The 18,109-nt window shown below is 47.8% G+C and overlaps 1 protein-coding gene across 7 annotated transcripts in view; it reads left to right on the forward strand.

The window, feature by feature from the left end:
- The window catches only part of WDFY4 (WDFY family member 4), a 290,261-nt gene that overhangs the window by 185,235 nt on the left and 86,917 nt on the right, over positions 1-18,109 (forward strand). For all 7 annotated transcript variants that reach the window (XM_077746401.1, XM_077746405.1, XM_077746404.1 and 4 more), the window contains 2 exons: positions 2,829-2,995; positions 16,447-16,595. In XM_077746401.1, coding sequence (XP_077602527.1) covers positions 2,829-2,995; positions 16,447-16,595 — 316 coding nt within the window. The remainder of the gene's footprint in view (positions 1-2,828; positions 2,996-16,446; positions 16,596-18,109) is intronic.

Here is an 18,109-nt window from a genome sequence, read left to right on the forward strand (position 1 = left end):
TGAAATTAATCTTTTGGAGGAAGAAAATGCTTATGTCTGAAGTAGATGGTGCTAAGACTCGAGGCATTACTATGCCCTCCAGAATGAAGAGGAAACTATCCCAGACTCTGGTAGGGGAAGAATTTTATATTATGATTATAACAATAAGAATTTTTTCAGGGGAACTATCTTGTCAATTTGCGATGTCAGGGAAACCTCAAAAGTGTCCCCAAGTAATACAAACACATGTGCAGTACGTGACCCAAAACACATAAGAGGAAAATAAGAACACGCTTCAAAGTAAAAATGGGTAAGAGAGGTATTTAATACTTTTTAAACCGAATCCTCTGGTTATAAAGCCAGCTATAATAGTCAATATTAATTCCCAACCTAAAAGAATATACTTTGAAGCGTTTTTGATGTTTATACTGACTCTTCAAGTGTATAATCCTCATGGAGGGATTTGGCTGAGTTGTTTTGCTGAAAATCCAGGGTTTATTTTCAGAGGTCATTTGGCATGAACACACTGAAACACACACACACACACACACACACACAAGTACACACACAGACACATACAGACATATATACTCCATTTCGGATTTTGTGTTTCTACCAGACTCTGCCTTTTGCTTCAAACACTCCCTGTCTGTGAGTTTCATTGTCTCCTCAGCTGCGGCCAGTGTCCTATATTTAACTAAATGACTACTTCCTAGTTGTCACCTAGATGCTGATCAAACGTGTCTCACTCAGTGCCTTAGTACCGGAGTTTGCATTCAGCTTGCAATTTTGCCAGTCTATGGTAACCAAGTCCCTGAAGTGAAGATGCTGGGCCTTGATCCCAGATTGATTTGGGGGTCCCACTGTTGTGCAGGACTTGGGATGAGGTTGTAATGCCCATTTGCTTCTCTTCTCTTTACCTCAAGCCCCACAGTTCCAAGATCACAATGATAGTCTACCTGCGTTCCCTTTCAGAGGCAGTATCTGCAGAGGTTGTGGCAGCAGAAAGCATGCGCTGATATAGACTGTAGCCATGGGCTGCTGCATTCCCTTGTCCCAAAATGCAGATTCCTGCCCCCAGTAGGGGGCTCAGCCAGGGAAGAAGAAAGGGCTCCCGGTTCTCCCCTATGCCTTACTGGGTGCCTGTATCTATACAGCGTTCTCCCTACATGGGGAAAAGCCTATGTGGCTGTCGTGTAAGCAACACCTTTATTCATCTAGTTGGGAGACTCCAGGTGGGGAGGAGCTCAAAGAAGTGAGCCTCTTAGCAAAGAAAATGGCCAGTAGCCCCCTAGCTTGCAGTCATGTGCCATGTGCCTGTTATAGGCAGGTGGGCATCTAGGACAGGGTGGAGGAGTAGGATCCAGAAATCATGGAGGTATGTGCTCAGCTGGCACCCAAGTATCTGTGCCCAGGAGTGCATGCTTAGGAAGTAAGTCGGGGTGTGCACATACATGATCGCAGCACAGCACATTCATGGTAGAAATAGAAACCATTTGCGTCGCTAAAAAATTGGAGATAGATTTGGTGATTATGAAAGAGTTATACAATAGAATATTATACAGCCATTTTAGGTGATTTCAAAGAACTTTCAGTGGAATGAGAAAGTGCTCATAATATAATCAAATAAAAAATAATATTAGGAAAGAAAATTGTAAATGCAGCATAATTCATATCCTGTCAAAAAATTATGTGTGTGCATATACATATACGTACAGAAAAGGTATTAGAAGTAAAGAACCCAAATTGTGAACGGTGAGAAAAAATGTCATTCAGATTCTGCCTCAAGTTCTTTGTACCTATATGAACTTGAGCAAAGTAATCAGCCTCTTTCACTTTTCCTTGATTGTAAAGGTAGAATGAAATAGAATCTACAACTTTGGAGTAGATGAAAAAAATGTCATCAAAAGCATCCAGCACAGAGGAGGTGCTTACTACATCTGAGCTGTTATTATTAGCACTCTTTCTGTGTGCATGAATGATACTTGTTTTACTTCTCAAGTTATTTAAAATTTATTCTCATGATGTCAGGGATTTTCCAAGATCATAGTGCTTCCATAATTAGAAAAAATACCCACTCTCTTTTCAAAGGGTGGATGAAGTGAAATTCAGAAAAAGCAGATTCTGTCTGGATGACCCTCAAGGGAATTGCTCTCCTGATTAATGAGGATAAATTTTGATGTGTTGCCCTGTGGTCAGTCTGGAGGTGCAGAGAAGCCAGCCCTGGGCACACCTTCCAGTGAATCAACCTAATGGTGTGTTGACTACCCTTCAGGGTCAGAGGGGTCAGAAGTAGACCACTGTCCACTTTCTTTTTTTTTTTTTTTTTTACAAATAGTTTATTGTCAAATTAGTTTCCACATAACACTCAGTGCTCATCCCCACAAGTGTCCTCCTCCATGCCCATCCCTCCTCCCCCCCACATCCATCAGTCCTCAGTTTTTGTCAGCATTCAAGAGTCTCTCATGGTTTGCCTCTCTCCCTTTCCCCCACCATTTCCGCCCTTCTTCTCCCCCTTGGTCCTCTATTAAGTTCCTCCTAATCCTCCTATACGTGCAAACATATGGTATTTGTCCTTCTCTGCCTGACTTATTTTGCTCAGCATAACACCCTCAAGGTCCATCCATGTTGCTACACATGGCCAGATTTCATTGTTTCTCATTGCCATGTAGTATTCCAGACCACTGTCCACTTTCAAACACAGTGAGGCACATTCTGAGATCCACACCACTCACTTCTGCCTTGAAGCCTTGCAGTTTCTCTCAGTGGCTCAAGCCCAAGCTGTGCACCATCCCTCGTGAGGTCAGGTGGCTTCTGCGAAAAATGTGTGTCCCTTTATGCTGCTGCAGATGAGCTGACACCAAAGGAAGATGACATCACGACAGACGAGGTAGGAGTGGACTGTGCCCAGCTGACCTTCTTCCCTGCCTTACATGAAAGTCTGCACTCTGAGGATTTCTTGGAACTATGTCGGGAGAGACAAGTTATTTTGCAAGAGCTTCCTGATCACGAAAAGGTAATACAGCCCATGACAATCATTCTCTGAAGATTTTCAAATATGAGAGACAAAGCTTTCGTCATTCACATGGGAGTTGATAGCTCTCTTCACTGTATAAAACAAACAAACAAAAACAAAACAAAAAGACCACAATGAGCAAAATGAACAGGAATGCTTCTCCATGTGTGAGCCCAGAGCAAGGGTACAAATGAAAGCTGACACACCATGCATTGAGAGTTTAAAAGATAAAAATTAAGCTAAGACACTGTTATGAAATATGCTCTAACTTCCAACACTGACCTTTATAATACCTGAAAGATCAGTTTCAGATTTAGAATTAAGGATCTTGCTGTTTGGCACCTTGGCCTCCTGCCTGCAGTCGGGCCACCCTGAGGGACCCAGCCCAAGTCTTTGGACACTCATACCATATGTCCAGGCTGTGTCTAGACTGCTCACCCTGCAGCCAGCCTCCCCATGGGCTACCACTCAGATCCAGGGGTGAGTACACTTGTGTCCCTATCAGCCCTTAGCAGGGTGAATGTGGAGATCATGAGTACATGAACCAGGGGCCAGGCTGGGCAGTTAGCAGCAAAGTTCATAGTCTGGGATGCCAGGAGAGGGCTTGGAGGACCCATGACATGGCCCCTTGGTATGATTGGACAAGGGCCAAAGGGATCCCTAAAGTATGGACCCAGTGGAGGGCCCTTCTTTTCTTTTTTTAAAAAATCTTTATTTATTTTTGAGAGAGAGAGAGTGCACAAACGAGTGCACAAGTTGGGGAGGAACAGACAGAGAGGGAGACACAGAATCCGAAGCAGGCTCCAGGTTCTGAGCTGTCAGCATAGATCCCGATGCGGGGCTCGAACCCACAGGTCATGAGATCATGACCTGAGCCGAAGTCGGACACTTAACTGACTGAGCCACCCAGGCACCCCCTGGAGGCCTCTTCTTAACCAAGTATAGGAAAGGTATGGAAAATGAAGTTAAGTCTCAGAATACAACAGTTCTGAGCTCAAATTCCAACTTGGCAACACACTAAATTGCATGTTACCTAACCTTTGTGAGCCTCAGTTTTTCTTATCTTTAATATGGAGTGTAGAGCAATCATTTCACAAAATTCTTGTGGGGTTTAAGTGGGATAATGGAAGAAAAGGGACTAGCTCAGAGCTGGGCACATGTGAGGTGGCCTGTTAGAGACAAACTCTCTTCTCTCTCCAAAGGTTGGGTGGGTTAAGGGCCTCCGAGTCTTACCCATCAACACTTCCGTTCAGAGTGTAAGTGAAGGAGATATTCCAGCAGAAGAGAGGAGCTGTCTGGGTGTGGTCCAGAGGCCATGCGGGGGCTACACAGAGACAAATGTGTGAGAGCCGGGGGCTCATCTGGTGGTTGTTCAGAGTGGATCTGAACTAAGGGCCACTGAGTAAGCGGCCTGGATTTCCAGGAGCAGGTGACAGTCTCAGAGAGCCTGTGACAGGCATCAGCAGGTGCAGAAATAAAACAGGCCCTTTCCAGGGCTGAAGGTTCCTTGCAGAGACTCCTGGGGGTGTTAAGTACTGGGGTCATGGTTGAACCACCATAGTCTTATAACAGCATCGTCCTTCTTATCCCAAATCTTAACCCAAATCTTCCAGGCATAGAGCACATTTGCAGCCCCTGTCACATCTCTTGCCACCATGCCTTTGCTCATGCTGGTTCATCTACCTGCAGTGCCCTGCCCACTGGACTCCGGGCTGCTGACGCTCTGAAGTTGATCTTGAACGCTCCCCACTCTGGGACCTGGAGTACTTGCAGTCTCCATTGCCCCCCGCCTCACCTCCTACCCTTGCTCCTGGCACACTTCACCTTGACCTTCCCCACTTCACCTGCCTGCCTCTCTCACAGCACTGATGCTCCTTAACAGAGGGACCACTGGGTACCCAACCTCAGGCAGGCCTGGCATAGACATTCAGTAAACGCTGATGAATGAAGATTTGTTAAATTCATGTTCATTTTATTTTGACTGTGGAAGCAATGTGCGTCCACTTTGTGAAATTTTAAATGGAAACCAAAATGTATATACATAACATCTATATCTACACATACACATTTATATACGTGTGTGTATGTTTTCATAATATCCCGGTGCTGAGGATAACAGCTGATAACAGTTTGGATGCATCCATATAGTATCGTGTTCATTTGAGAAATGGATACTTGATAAATGTGTTGGCAAGTTGAAAAACAGCGAGGAGATTCATGCTTCCTATAAAAACTTTTCTTTGCCTTATGCTCTTAGAAGATTATGTAAAGAAATGATTCTCAACAGGGGGAAGCTTTACCGCCAGCGGGTATTTACCAATGTCTGGAGATATCTTCAGTTTCATGACTTGATAGGGAAGAGGTGCTATTGGCATCTGGTGGGCAGAGGCCAAGGACATTGCTAATGATCCTCCAATGCTCCGGACGGTCCCACCTTCCACCGGAAAATAATTATTCAGTCCAAAATGTATATAGTGCCAGAGTGCGGAACCCTGAAGTAAAGGATGCATGTTCCAGCATGTTCCAGATGTCATGTTCCAGCTATATCCCCTCCCACTTTCTTCATAGGATAGGGAAAATGTCTCCATATTGGTTATTTTCCTTGTTTTGATAATAGATCAATGGCAATGCTTTGCTTTTGCTTGGTATATTGATTTCCTGTTGCCGCCATAACAGACTACTACCAGCATAGTGACTTAAAACAACACACGTTTATTATCTCAAAAGTCCCAGCACAACACGGCTCCGCTGGCTCTCTGTTTAGAGTCGCACAGGGCTGAAAGCAAGGTGTGGATCAGGCTGCATTTCTTTTGAGAGGTTCTGGAAATGAACCCATGTTCAAGCTCATCCAGGTGTTGGCAGACTTTGGTCCCATGTTTCTGTAGGACTGAGGTCCCTGTTTCTTTGCTACCTGCCAGATAGGGGTCATTCTCAGCTTCTAGAGACCACCCAGATCCCTTGCTCCTCCTCCATCCTCAAAGCTGGCTACTGCAGCTCAAGTCCTCTCCCCCCTTGGACCTTGCTGGCCTCATTCTGCCTCATCTACCCCCACCTCTCTTCCCCATCACATCTCCCTCACTGGCCAACTCTTCTGCGCCTTCCTCTTATGCCGCAAAGGGGAGAACAGTGGACCCATCAGATCATTCAGGATAATCTCTGTATTTTAAAGTCTGTTGATTTATACCTTCATTTCATCTGCAGGTCTTTTTCATGCAGCACCTACATTAGTGTCTGTGGGAACATCAGGGACAAGGTTCTTGGGGGACATCTGTGGGATACTGGCTGCCAGTTAGTGTCACTCAGGGTCCATATCCTACCTAATCCATGTCCTCACCTACCAAGGGGAGCCTCTGCAGGTGGCCTGGCTCCTGTGTACCTCCCAAGCACAGCCTGATGGTTCCAGCCCTAACTGGGCTGGGCTGAGGGCAAGTTCCGAAGTTTATGATCATAGCCAAGAGCTAGTCTTGGCCTCAGTCAACGTAGCAGGTGGATGACGTTGATAACCGTCCTGGTCTCTGAGAGTTTTGTTTTTGCTCGTCCTACCCAGTGGCATTTCCCTCAGGGGTCCTGTTGGAGGTGAAGTGGGGGAGGGGAAGCCTGAGGCCCACAGGTAATTGACTTTGCTAGGTTCCGAGAGGCAGCACAGGACCAGGAAGACACCGTTCTCCCATCCTCCCCTGTCTTGTACTTAAGCTTCAGACTTTCTTGGTCTCCATGTCACACAGCAGGAACCTGTCAGAAGCACCACACGTGGCTTGCTGTGGTAGCAGGGATCTCCAGGCTGTGCAGACAGGAGCATGCGGAACCCAGCGGGTGGTGAGGACAGGAGCAGTCTTATTTCCACTTAGCACTTGACACCCCCTTCTGCCTGGAGGGGACAGCCTGGGGCTGGGGGGCCCAAACGAATGTCAGCTCCCTGGAACCAAAGACTGAGCAGCTGCAAAGTCAAGATGATTCGTGCCATTACCTGGACATTTGTTCTTCTCACAGGCTGTTGTAATTCATTTTGCTGGGTTGTGCTGTTGCCTCTGGCTTCCCGGTAGGTTATAGGAGAGGTTATTTCCCGATTCAGCCTGAGTTTCTCCAGGGTCAGGGGGACCAAACCACTGGACACACTTGCTCCCTGGAGAAGGTGGTGTGAGAGGAGAGGAGCCAGGACCACGTAGGGTCAGGGTCCCCAAAGGTGGGGGTGTGGGGACAGAGGCTCCAGGCAGACTTTGTCCAGACCCCGTTTCCCCAATCCCGTCTTCCCACTTAGAGGCCTAATGACTTTGAATAAAGTAATGGAATCACTTCTGACCTCATTTCCTCTCTTTAAATAGGGTTATACTCCTTGACTCACCAGTTTGTATCAAAGATCAAAGGTGTACTGTGTGCCCCTGCCTGAAACTGTTTTCCATGCAGAGGAAGCTCTGGTGGGTTGTATCTGCTGTTATCACCATAGGCCATTGTTCTTTTTTAATTAATTAATTAATTAATTGAGAGAGACAGAAAGAGAGCGAGCCTGGGAGGGGGCAGAGGGAGAGCAAGGAAGAGAGAAAATCTTAAGCAGGCTCCATAGTCAGCATGGAGCCCAACAAGGGGCTTGATTCCACAACCCTGGGATCATGACTGGAGCCAAAATCAGAGTCAGATGCTCAACCAGCTGAGTCACACAGGCGCCCCATTGCTCTTTGTTTAATGCTACCTGGGGATTTGTTCTCTTACTCCAAGAAGGAAGGAGGGGTGGGGTGCAAACCCCTGTAGCTAAGTCATGACCTTGAAGAAGCGGGAAAGGACCTGTCAGTGCCAACAAGGACGTGCTCTATGAAAACCTGGCCCCAGCTGGCCTGACTTCTGGGATGCCACTGTGAGACAAGGAGCTGCCCGGGTGCATGCCTGGGTGCAATGTGAGACTCAGGGGGTCTAGGCGGGGTTGCTGTCCTGCTGAGATGGTGGAGGATGAGGCAGAGAGTCAGAGAAGAGCCCATGAGAGACCGGGCCTGCTCTGATGGGGCCCCACAGGACTTCCTGCATCCATTACAAAATGCAACATTTTGTGAAAAAGAGGGAAGTTTCCGGGTTTGGAGCCTGGATTAGTATGTGGTGAAACAGAGTGAGTTCCTAAATTTATTTTATTTTATCTTATTTTATTTATTTTAATGTTTATTTATTTTTGAGAGAGAGAGATAGAATGTGATTGGGGGAGGACAGAGAGGGAGAGGGAGACACAGAATCCGAAGCAGGCTCCAGTTCCTGAGCTGTCAGCACAGAGCCCAACACGGGGCTTGAACCCAGGAACTGTGAGATTATAACCTGAGCCAGTTGGATGCTTAACTGACTGAGTCACCCAGGCGCCCCATTTTAATTTTATTTTTTAAGTTTTTTAATGTTTATTTATTTTTGAGAGACAGAAACAGAGCATGAATCGGGGAGGGGCAAAGAGAGAGGGGAGTGAGTCCCTACATTTAAAGCAAGAGGCAGGAAGGAGCGTGAGGAAGCAGGCTGCAGGAACCCAAGAGCATTTTGGGGCAGAGAAGTGGAGTCAGGTCTACACTACTTGCTCTCTGGGGAGCAGGTCCTGGTGGGCTGTGGGGGCACAGGCCCCCTGACTTGCCCCCCCTCACAAAACAACTAGCCAGGCCCTCATGGCCCATGCCCACCCGCTCGCCACTGCCTTGTAGCCAAGGCCTCCTCCTGGGCAAACCTGTCCTGGTGTCCCGTGTACGCCCATAGCCCTCTACTCTGCCACCAGGACCCCCTCATCTCATGGCCCTGACGTTATTTCCAAGTCTCTCTGTGGTTTCTTGACAGGCAGGAACCGGTTTGAACTTATCCTTGTCCCTCCCTTTCCTGACGAAGGATCTGTGCTCTGGAAAGGTCTGCTGAACAGGCGAGCACAGCTGTGTTAAAAGGCGCCCGTAGGGAGCCAACCAGGTGTCCATAGCTCTCAGGGCAGGCAGACTGCCTGCAGCCAGGACCCGGGCCTTCCCTCGGGTCCCCCAAGGCCTGGCTGGCCAGGGGAGCCCCCCGGGAGCAGGTGACACATGGCTGAGCAGGGCCTGGCTTCCACAGCAAATCCACCACCACCACCAGGGAGGCAGATGCCAGCCATTTGTGCCCAGGAGGGCGGCTCGGCACGGGGGACGTGCTCCGACTGGACTCAGAGCCTCCTTCTGCCCTTTGTTTATTGCTGTGGCAAAAAAGCCATCAGCTGGACGTCCGGAGCCACGGCTCTGTGTGCTTTTCATACAGCACCTCATCTTGTCTCCCAGGGCCCGTGAGGGCGGCTCCGTCACTTCCCTTTTCCAGGTGGCAAAAGTCGGGCCTGGTGTGCTCGCCGGCTGAAGTTGCTGGGCTTTGATCGCAGATCTGAGTCACTCGAAATTCACGTGGTTTTCCTCTCTCTTCCGGCTCACTGTGTGGAGCAAGTTACACTAAACTCCCACTGCCCTGCCCTCCAGCAACCTTCCCATCCTGGGGCCCGCGAACGTTGGCTCTGGGCCTCTTGTGCTCCATTTAAACCTTCTGGTTAACACTGGCCCAGGCGGGCAGGCCTCCAGCTCCCTCACCACACACATGTCTCTGCGCAGGACACACGAGCCATCCTGCCCGGCTGCCCGTGCCCTTGCCTCAGGTCCACCTGACCTCTTGTCAAGGATGGGAACTGGACATTGAGGAAGGAGGAGTTGTTGCAATGATGTTTGACCCAGGCACATGTTCCGGCAAAAGTACCAAAAGTTTGCCCAGGGGAGGGTGCGTGTGTGTATCTGGAGGGGCCGGTGGGGGGTGGTGCGGTAATGGTATCCACAGTCGTCAGGCTGCTACTTTCTGCCTGTGTTGTGACATTTTGTAGCAAGAATTGGTTCTAAGTGAGGGAGTCTCCTAACTCAGACGTCTCTATTAGACCTTTTGGGCGTGTGCTTTTTCCAAATTTCTAAGTGAAAGCACACTCACAACAGGAGTGTGTGGTGGATGCATCCGTGCTCAGAAAGCCCGGAACACTGGCCGCCAACCAGCCATCATGTAAGCCGGCCAGGCAGCCGCACGGTGAGTCCCTGCTTCCCCTTCCCCTGCCCCCTCGGACAGGCTTTGCCAGAATGGTCCACGAGACTCGCCAGGTTTTAACCTCTTTCCAGGCTTCTGGGTGGCCTGTCCCTGCCAGGGGCCTCCAGGCGAAACAGGCAGGCCTGGGGCTCCGGAGCGGCAGCAGCTTAACTCATGTCTTTAAGAGAACGTTGAAGCTGTGACCGCCTCCAGCGATAACCTGGGACGGTAATTACTCCGTGCTACCCTTGCGTCATTGATTAATGATTCCCAGAACCACAAACACACTTCTCTGCAAGCAGCTCCATTTGACGTGAGAAGTGGTGTATTTAATGCATATTAATTGTGGGCCTGAGTCAGCCGCTGTGCCTTTGGGGACAGTCCTCTGTACCCTGCCATGTAAGCTGCTCTTAGAGGTGAGGCTTCACTTGGCAAAATGGGCTTCCAAGACCCAGACCAGAGTCAGAGGTCAAGTGGGAGTTGTGTTTGCGGTGGCTGTTCTCTTTGAGGATATGGAGAACTAAAATCCTTTTTTATACAGACTTCGTGTGAAATATTAGCTTGGGCTTGCTTGTAAGGAATCAGGTCGAAGGGAGTTATTTTTGCTCTGGACAGCAGAGAGCAGCATCAGGCTCTTCCCAGGTATTTTGAGTGGAGGCCCTTTACAGGAAGTGAAGAAGTGTGTTAACCTCTCTAGGTAGTAACCCCCCGTGGAGGTGAACAGCCTTAACTGCCTTCCTAAGATGTAGAGATGCACATGTCATCCCTACTTAACACCTTAATTTGTGCACAAGGCCACTCCCCAGCTGGCCCTGGCCTCCCTGGACCTTGCCTCCCTCACCCTTACATGTACGCACACACAGACACAAAGACAGACACACACACCTGACTTTTTACTCCAACTGTATATAGTGACTTAAGATCTCCAAACATGTGCAGCTGGCTCAAGCCTGTGCCAGCATGCTTCTCCCCTGTTTTCAGCTTCTTTACTACTAACCCCAGCCTTGAGGTCACCTCCTTAGGAACTATTTCTCTTCCGGCAACCCCGCCCCCTCGCTCACCTCTGTCTGGGCCAGAGCACCTCTCCATGCTGTGCTAGGACGGTTGATATTCTTCTCTCTCCTGTTAGACCACGAGCACCATCAAGGTGTGCTTTAGCCCCCTTGCACCTGACATGTGTGGGATCCACACTAAATAGTCAGCACAAGTCTGAGAAATGAATGCATGAATGAATGAGTGAGGTATAAGCAGCATGCTTCTATGAGAGGAGACCTCACCTTTCATAGCCTCGCTGGTGTCTGTGAGTCTGTTTCACAAAGCATGGTCTCCGGCATCATCTCGGCAGCTCACTAACCAGCAGATTCCAGGTCCCACTCTGTACCTGCTGAACCAGAACACCTGGGAAGATAGCCTGGGAATGTGAACCCTAGCAAGCTGCCCAGGTGATTCTCAGGCATCCTCTCTGAATAAATGCCCGAGATCCACACGTCCAGGTTTTACAGCATTCAGAGCTGCCCAGGCTAGAAATGCGCTCCAGTTTCAATCAATCACCAATGAGTAAATCCGGCACACATGCATACTTTGAATAGTCCTCAATATGTTGCACATTATGCTGGGGCACTTTCCATCCTTACCATCTGGTCTTCTGGGAGGTGGCCTTGAAAGGTGGGGAGACTCAGCTCTTTGCTGGCTTGCCTGGGGAAGTGGCACCTGCAGGCAGACAGGGGGCGTCCCCGCTCCTTGTCTCCACCTGAAAGGAGGCGCTGCTATGAAGCATTATATTTCTCCTCAGATTTGCCAAACTCATATAAAAATAGTATCTCTTTATTGTTTTAAGATACTTTTTTTATTGCTAGTGTGACCCAATACGCCATGGAAAAGCGATCGAGATGCCAGGGTTCACAGGTAGCCAACATAAATGTAGTTTATAGAGTCTCTCTCCATTTAATACTTAACTTTTTCATAGTAATTGGTGCTTTTTTTGTGAAAAATGGGGATCTTTATTGTATATGCCAGCATAACAGGATATATTGACAGCAGGGTCTAGGCAAGCAGAAGATGTACAAAAGGGACACATGACCCGTGTACGCAGGGTTAGAGCTTTACTTGCAGTAGACTTTGTACACAAATATAAGGAAATGTACACATCTGCTCTGTTCTGGGTGCCTTATAGGATGGCGCTGCATCTGTTTTTCTACCCATCAAGTTCGGGCATTGCAGTAACTTGCAGACCAATAATGCAGGAAAGATCTTCAAAGAGCCTCCAACTGACCTTCCCTTTTTGCAGATGTGCACACTGAGGCCCAACTCTAGGAGAATGTGCTGGCGGCGGCTTCGGCGGAATGTCCCAGTCAATTATTGCCTCTGTAACTTCAATTCTGGGATTTTTGGATTTCCAGACAATCTGTTCCTCATCATACACAGGGCCAGGTGTGGCCACATACTTAGCTATCCACCTATCAGGACTGATAATATATTATCCAGCTGATCTTAAAAAAAAGTTCTACTTCTGAAGCTGAAGTTTCTCTCTTTTTAGAGTGATCAACAAAATCACAGCATGAGGGATTTCTTAATCATGAGTAAACTTGGGAAGGCAAGCCTTCTAGGGCTGATTTAAATGGAAGAGTAGGTAATAGTTCACTTGGGTTCATTTTTTAATTTTTTAAATGCCATTCTTATCTAGCAGAATCAATTTTTAAGCTATTAACCCAGCTCTCACCAGACATTTTTCTTGTGGTTTGGTTTATTCTGGTTGTTATTTAATTTCCCCCCAAAGAAAACCCCAGGCGATCATGGGAATGTGCTCTAGTCCCTGCCACACTGGCACCAAAGAAGTTGGGTTAGGGTGGGGCTTCATGGGGAGGGGAGAGGTTTGGAGGTGCACAGACCAAGGCTCCATCTCACTGTGTGAACTTCAGGATGACTTCTCCTCTGTACAAAGGGTAAGAGAAGAAAGGTTAAACAAGCTCACGTAACCCTTCTGACAGGGCTGGAGTGTAAAGTGGTAACTTCTTTCAGGAGGGCGGTCCGGTCTACGGCCATACCACCCTGAACGCTCCTGATCTCGTCTGACAGGAGGGCGGTCTGGCAACAGAGGAGATTTAAGATACCCATACCCCTTGATCTGCTGTCCAACTTCTAGAAATTTATCCTTCAGATTTACCTGAGTGTTCTGAGTGACATGGGTATAAGGATGGTCACCGTGGCATTGCTTCTGGTGTCCAAACGTTAGAAAACAACCTGATTCCATAGGGGATTGGTCAAATAAGTTCTAGTACGTCCTTGCAAGGAAACAGTCTGTACCTATTAATAAGAGAGACACAACTGTGTAAGAAGTGATTTGCAAGGGTCTCCAAGGTGGCCATGAAGGGAAAAAACTAGATGCAGAACAGTAAGCATATGAATATGCTATTTGGGTAAAATAAAAATGGGCATGTATATAGCTTCGTATACATTCATAAATGTATGGATATAATGAGTGTGACTTTCCCGTACCCCATTAGAGGCTCCAAGTAGGCCTGAGAATTAAGGTGACAGAAGACAGAGGAATAGGATAATACGGATTTTACTTTCACAGGTACCTGGGAGCCTTCACAGGAAAGGCACACCCCAAAAAGTGGTCGGGCCTAAATGCTTAGGTTGAACAAAGTATAGTAATTTTGAAAAAGTAACTAAAACATACAGGGAGGCTCAAGGGAGGTAAGGGTTTGTCCAACCAGGTTTGTTTGTACAGAGTTCCCTAGGTCTGACCTCTCTGTCTCTGGTGCTAAGAGCATTCATTTCCTCCTAATATAGGGAGGACATTTTTCACCTGGGAGTTTAATCCTCTGCTTTCAGGAAGAAAAGAGTAGGCCACAGTGCCCTTCCTATACCTGCTGTTGTTTCAGTGTCTTTGACTCAAAACAAGCCTCGTGACAAAGTGACGTATTTTGGGGTGGAGCATTGGCTACCCATCCATACGATCCATCTATACAATAAAGTGGTGATGATGGCTGCCTCCGGGGAAGGCTTTCTGGGAAGCTGGAGGCTCCACTCAATTGCCTGCATCCCAAAATAGACATTCATCCTCAATCCTTCCTATTATTATTGTTGTTATTATTGATCTTCCAGTCTGTCGAGTAGCAGTTCTTGTCGATTCTACCTTTTCTTGCTTAGCTTCCCTACTTTTCTCCTTTCCACTTGGCTCTGCCACTCTATCCCAAGCCACCGTTCTTCCCCAGGACCACAGAAAGGGCCACATGACTGACCACCTACTGTTGGCTCTTTCTGGTCTACTCTGCACCCAGCCAGTGTCCTCTTTCAGAAAAGACCCCTCCCATGGCTTCCTATTGCAATGAGAATAAAACCCAATCGCCTTACCAAGATTTCCAAGCCTCCCCCACCCCCCCACCAGATGTAAGCATGCCTACTTCTCGACTTCAGTTCAGCCATTCTGATCTCTTTTATGCTTCCCAATTCTGCCCCAACTTCCTCTAGGCTCTGGACTGGATGTTCTTTTCCCCTGAAATGTTCTCTGAGTTTTCCATGGCTGCCCCACTTCCATAAATCAAGTCTCAGAGTTTGTGTCAAAAAGTGTCCCTCCAATCTTCTCTCTTCCTTGTTGTTATCACCTATTTTTTCTCTCTCAGCACGTAGCACAATTTGTGGAAATTTATTGGTTGACGTGCTTGCCTACTATCCATCATCCTCCTAGATTTTAAGCCCCATAAGGATAGGGTTTTGTTTATCTTGGCCATGCCTCCATACCCAAAGCCTAGCTCAGGGCCTGGCATGTAGTCGGTGCTTGAGTCCAGACTTTTGAATAGATGACCGTCTGGATGAATGAACACAGTTGGAAACGGGTCCATGGTGAACTGTGGCTCTGCAGGCAGTTTGAGGGCCAGCTCCCCTGACAAGGTGGATGCAGGCGAGGCCAGGAGAGCCAGCAGCCTGCAGGGGGCTTGGGTGTTAGGAACCAGGGCAATCAGCTAGTTCTCACTTAGGAAAAATAGTTCAGAGATGACTTGCCCTTGATCGCAGTGGGTAATGCTTAACTTGGAACAAAAAACCCTTGGTCGATCTTCATTTTCTGGCCTTGGTCCTGACTTTGACTGCTCCCATTTGATGCACAAGTTGGTATCCAAGGCCTGCTTTTCAGGTTTCATCACTGCGGCCCCATTATTGGTCCCAACGGGGGGCAGGGAGTTTAACTCCAATCCCAGGCTCTACCCACTTACTATGTGACTAATCTTGGGTGAGATTTTTATCTCTGGAATCTTTTTTTTTTCCCCAGTAGTAAAACCTCCCTTGCCTGATTGAAAGGACTATACTGGTTAATATGTGTAAAATTTTTACAATGGTTGTATGTTAGGTAGTTTAAAAAAAATCAGTTCCTCTTTTGTGTAACTGGAATTAGCATAGAATTGCCCTTGCCCTTACTCTTGGTCCATTTGGGTTCCTGTTATCTAGAATTCATTTATTTCCTCACTTGTTCAGGGATGTATTCCATGTGAGGACCCACTTAGTCCTTACATCCTGTAGGACTCTAGGTCACACCAAGACATTGTCCCAGGTCAGGCTCCCTGGGCAGCCAACCACCGGCCAGAGATGTGCATGTGGGAAGTTCACTGCGAGTAATAATTACAGGATCCGGCAGAGGGAGAAGGGCAACTCTGATGCAGTCTCAGCATAGGCCTCCACTGATTCCCTAGGAGCTTGAGTTCTAGAATGGTTCTTCAGAGTTGACTGGAATTGAGGCAAAGGGTGACTCTTCCTGCCCTGAAGTGACCAGTTGTTGGGTACAGACTGCCACTGGGAAGGGGGTGTGACTTTTGGCGAGGCTCTCTCTTTAGCAGAGGTGATTCTGGAAAGCTGCCAGCATTTTCAGCTGCTAAGAGAATGAACCTGAGTCTGAAAGCAGGGATTGGGTGGAGCACGGGCCTCCTCTGCACACACCTCGGACTAGCCTTGGCCTTGCAGAGATAGCAGTATCAGTCTTACACTTGTGGGTCTAGGCAGACCAGTCCTGCTCCTGGCTCAGACACTTACCAACTGGCCCCCTGACAAGCTCCTTTGCCTCTGTAACTGAGAGATGCTGGTAACTTGAAAACCTTCCTCATCGTTAACCGCAGAATATTTTGTGTGGTTGTGGAGGGGGTAAAGTGAGAGGCAGACTGTCAATATGCCCAAAACGGCAATAAATACTCATCCACGTGCCTTAGTGGGGGTAGGGGTGGCCTTGGGTAAATGAGATAACTACACAGGTCATTGGGTCTAGATGTGCCACATAAACTGTGAAGAGCAGGGCAACTCTGGGGCAGCAGCTCTGTCCCTCTTACAGGGCACTACTCTGACTTCCAGTGTCTCAGTGGGTGACTGGTCATCCATAAGCATGATGGGCATGTTTCATGTGCACATGAACTGACTGTGATGCTGTTTCCCTCCAGGTGACACAGAAGTACTCCCTGGTGATCGTGCAGGGCCACCTGGTCTCCGAAGGCGTCCTGCTTTTTGGCCTCCAGCACTTCTACATCTGCGAGAACTTCACACTCTCCCCTGTGGGTGACGTCTACTGTACCCGCCACTGCTTATCCAAGTGAGTTCCCTCCTTCCCCCACAGATCCTTCCCAGAGCCTTAACTTCCTTCTCAGCCACCCCTACTCCCGCCCCTCCCACCTGTTCTCATTGTGGGCTGACATTTGTGCCTGAAACTGAGTCATGAGCTAAAACAGAAGAACTAAAGACATAGACGTCCATGACTGGGGTTTCCCAAAGCTGACATTTGGGGTAGGTAACAATGGGGCTGCTCCTCATGCTTCTCATGATACAGAGCATGCCTCAAGACAAGGGGGCATCTCTCCTCAGGTTATTTAGGCAATTGAATCCAGTGCCATCAGCTTGCTCATTCAATAGCTTGTGGATTGCTCATTCCGTGCAGACCATCAGACAGTGCCTCCCGTGCTGAGTGAGGCACACAAGTGCCATCAGCAGCACAAATGGGTTCTTTTGGAAAGAGTTCAGAGCACACTGATATCACAGGACAAAATGAGCTCCTCTCATCATCATAGGATGAGAGGAGCTTCTGGGGTCACACTTGGTGACATGGGGCTAGTGTGGTGAGGGGGGGCTTCTGGAGGACGTAGGCTGAGATCTGGGTTTTGAAAGATGGTTGGGATTTGGGTAGAACTTAGAAAAGTCTTTTTTTTTTTTTTTTACATCAACTAATACCAGAGGACTTTGGCAGGAAATTTAGAAGTTCTTCTTTATAATCAAGTGTATTTGTCCTACTCGGGTTCAGGTAGCTCTCCTTGTGTTCACAATGCACAACCATTCAAAGTCAGATTGACTCTGTTCACACTTCGGCTAGGAGCTCAGTTGTCAGGTAAGATACCCACTTGATCATCACATTTGAACAAATATGAAGATTTCTTGACTTTTCTGGTTAGCAAAGGTTCAAATGATGACAAGATAACCTCTAGACCCGGCAGCTCTTAAACTAGTATCAAGTCACCTTGAGGGCTAGTTAAAAGACTTCTGGGGACCTACCTGCCCCCCAATTTCCAGTCTGGTAGATCTTCAGGAGGGCCTGAGATTCTAATGAGTTCTTGGGTGATGTTGATGTTACTGGTCTGAGACCACACTTTGAGAACCACTGTCTTGGACTATTGACGGAAGAACTAGAACCTTCCCTGCCAACAACTGAAGAATTTTAGCTCCTGGTCGTCATATCATTTCCAGCCTATGGAAGGAAACAAGAGTTTAAGGAGTGTGGAAGAGGAGATGTCAGCCCACCCTCCTTTGATTTAGGTTTGCTTTAAAATGCTTGGCATTTTTCTTTTTGCTAATTTCCATCTTTTATTCATACCAAACGTTCACCGATTGCTGCGAGTCTTCTGTGCCTTTCCAAGGCAGAAGGAGGATAATTAATACTTGGCACATGCACCCCATCTTATTGCTCATGTTTTATTGATACTGATCAATATGGACAATGGGTCTTCAGACTTGCCTTTCTGAGAGCCGATGAAAGCTTTCTACTCTACCTATATACGTGGCATGCTCGTGTAATGACTTGCATAATCCATTGCTTCACTCTCAACCTCTGGTTTAAAT

This window comes from Crocuta crocuta, unplaced genomic scaffold (assembly GCF_008692635.1).
Source record: "Crocuta crocuta isolate KB4526 unplaced genomic scaffold, BGI_CrCroc_1.0 scaffold28, whole genome shotgun sequence".
Classification (NCBI taxonomy): domain Eukaryota; kingdom Metazoa; phylum Chordata; class Mammalia; order Carnivora; family Hyaenidae; genus Crocuta; species Crocuta crocuta.